The sequence below is a fragment of the Austrofundulus limnaeus genome, unplaced genomic scaffold, assembly GCF_001266775.1.
Source record: "Austrofundulus limnaeus strain Quisiro unplaced genomic scaffold, Austrofundulus_limnaeus-1.0 Scaffold256, whole genome shotgun sequence".
Lineage (NCBI taxonomy): Eukaryota > Metazoa > Chordata > Actinopteri > Cyprinodontiformes > Rivulidae > Austrofundulus > Austrofundulus limnaeus.
Window position 1 is genome coordinate 289,800 of NW_013952658.1, and position 2,935 is coordinate 292,734.

Below are 2,935 nucleotides of genomic sequence, written 5' to 3' on the forward strand. Positions count from 1 at the left end.
TTATTATTATTATTATTATTATTATTATTGTAATACTTGTTCTTTAAATAAAAATCTGAAGGAACAAAAAAAAACATGTGTGAAATCTGCCAAGGCTCTTTGGTTTTGGAGAAAGTTTACATTTCAAGAAGACAATTGAATTTAAAGGGGACATGTGCAAAATCTACTTTTTTAGCTGTTAGCTGTTGTTGACATCTTTTAATTAAATTGTAAATAAAACATTTCTGCAAGCTAGAAAATGTAACTCCACCCCACCCCTCTCAAACYRGAGTGGACCGGTCCAGAAGCTGGAGGGGGCGGGGCTTGAAGTGTCTTAAAGGAACAGTAACCAAATGAGCTGCTTTGWGACACAYARCAGAAAAGTGGTGAAAGAGGGGCTGGAAAAGTTAAAATAAGAAAGAATTCAGACCAAAGCATTGTTGTTCCACTTTATAAAGATCCCAACTGAATGATTTAAATGTGAAAAGGAAGGATTTAAAAGCAGGAAATGTCTACTTTAAGTCATGTAGACACGGTGTAAATGTTGTACAGTGGAACTGAGTTCGTCTTGGACCTTTGATTTTAGGTTCACTAGATAAAGAAATAAACTTTTCTAAGATATTATTTAAAAACTTAGTTTGATTTTGAGATTACTGAAAGTGTAAACTGAAGAGRTGTTCTTGATGAGGATCTTACAGTTGTAAAAGCATATATGCATGCATTTATACTGTGTACACTTTTTATCATCCTCTACCTTCTATGCCCCATTTTGTCTTGTGCTTGTGCAACATTTGAACGAATGAAAGACACTTTATTGATCCCAAGGGGAAATTAGAGACACATTACATTTTAGCACTCAGAGTATATGTATAAATATGTTGGCGACCTCCCTCAGCTAATAATACAGCAAGTTRGAGCTCAATATTAGTAAAAGTGACTGATTTAGAGACAATTTTGTATTTTCTACGGTTTATCAGCTATGGCAGCTATCTTAAATCAGACTGACGTCAAAAAGTTAAGCAGTTGTTGTACATTCAGTGATCACTTTCATTTTATTTCATTAGTCTGTCAGATGATTCAAGAGATGTTTGATTAACAGTCAAACCCACAAACAAGCTTTTACATGACTGCCTGTCTTTTACAGTGGTGGGCATTGGCAAAGTGGCTGAGCTGAAGATCCTATCTGAAGAGACTTACAAAAGCCACACAAACTTATTTGTGTTTTCCTGTTTGGAAAATCCTGGGGAAAAAATTTGAAATCAAATATGTATCTAAGATCATACCACAAAAATATACACTTCAGGTTTTAATAAAAGACAGAGTCAAGATTCATGTAAATAAAGTGTTTTTGATTTTTATTTGTATTATAAAAACAAAAACAGCTGTTCTTACTGCATCTTTAGATAGCTGAGGAAAACAGTTCATGTGAACCTAAAAGAAAATGTGAAAATGCAAGTGTCTGTAAGCTCTTTGGGTAATGCCCTGGGAAAGCAGAGTTATATAACAGGATTTTTGGTTTTGATTTTGGATGCCCTTTTAGTTCCACTTTGTTTTATTTCTGAGTTTTATGAGCACATAACGTTGCTCCTCCTTCTCTCCTCATCTGTCTGTGTCCTGTGTTTCCTCTGAAGCATCTTCATCACCTGTTTCAACCTTGTCCTTCACTTCCTTCCTTCTTCTTTTTTTTTTGTGTTTGTGTAGCTCCTGCAGGATGCCCTGGCGTCAGAGGGCCAGGTGGTGGTTCTGGAGTGCAGGGTTCGTGGAAGTTCTCCCTTGCAGGTCCAATGGTACCGGCAGGGAAATGAAATTCTGGACTCCCCTGATTTTCGCATTCTCCAGAAAAGTGAGACATCAACGACCTGAACAATTTTCAATTATAGACCGTGAACTGTCCACACATAGGTGCTCAAAAACATGTTTTCTTCTCATCTGTGCCTGTGACAATGATGATGATGATGATGATGATTAGAACCTCGATCTGCAGCGGAGCCAGGTATGTTGCCTCAGGTCTATTAGAGTATGACTGTTAGTCATAAATCTTATTTTATGTTCCCCGTGCGCAGGTTCCATTAGTAATAGGTTAGAAGCTTTGTCTGGATCACAGGTTGAGTTTAATGGAATTTATGTCTCACAGAAAACTCATGTTCTGTCAGAGGGAGTCCCTGAGAAAGTCAACACATACACAAAAAGATGCAATGACACATTGACTAACTAACTGCCAACAGGTCACTCACCTGTGTGACTGAAGGTTTATGTTGGTCTGTGAGTCACAGAGAATCATCATCTGAGTGTCTGTCTGTGCTTTATGCTCATCTTCAGTCTGCTCTGTGTGTGTCTGAGCAGTGAATCATCAGTCTGCCTGAGACATCCAGCTGTGGCACGGTACAAGGGCCAAAATTCAGACTACAGTGCAATCAGCAGTTGCTGCATCCTTGAAGCAGGAGGCTATAGCCTCTTTCACAAGAGTTGCACGAAATCGCCGCACAGACCGGTCCGGTTTTAAACTCCCTCGGGTCGTTCATAAAATCACAGGAGAAGCTGCCAGTTCCTGTTCAKATGTAAAGAAATGAACCCAGCAGCATGGAACCAGAAGAGGCGCAGATCTCAGCTCAGCTGAAGTGGACCGCARCRTRTTTATTGATAGACTCATATCAAACAAAACAAACTGAATTAGCCTTCTTTAGCAATCCTGTGGTTCRATATTTTTAAACTAACTACAAAGTTACTATTTTGTGTAGTTTTTTAATGTTTCCTCTGTAGTAAATCTGTTGATTATTCCTGCAGTCGTGTACTGAGGTCTGCTTTGATCATATCAAACACACACACACACACACGTTTGCACAGCTATCCAACTGGGGACATTCCATTGACTTCCATTACACTTCAACAGCCTAACCCTGATCACAAACCCCAAGGCTAACCTCACACACACACACACACACACACACACACACAC

At 38.9% G+C, this 2,935-nt stretch overlaps 1 protein-coding gene across 5 annotated transcripts in view; it reads left to right on the plus strand.

Moving 5' to 3' along the window:
- Positions 1–2,935, plus strand: part of palld (palladin, cytoskeletal associated protein) — a 126,827-nt gene that overhangs the window by 54,148 nt on the left and 69,744 nt on the right. For 4 of the 5 annotated variants that reach the window (XM_014020534.1, XM_014020533.1, XM_014020530.1 and 1 more), the window contains exons 7-8: positions 1,681–1,822; positions 1,949–1,972. In XM_014020534.1, the coding sequence (XP_013875988.1) occupies positions 1,681–1,822; positions 1,949–1,972 (166 nt within the window). The remainder of the gene's footprint in view (positions 1–1,680; positions 1,823–1,948; positions 1,973–2,935) is intronic. The other variant, XM_014020531.1, reaches the window with a different exon arrangement.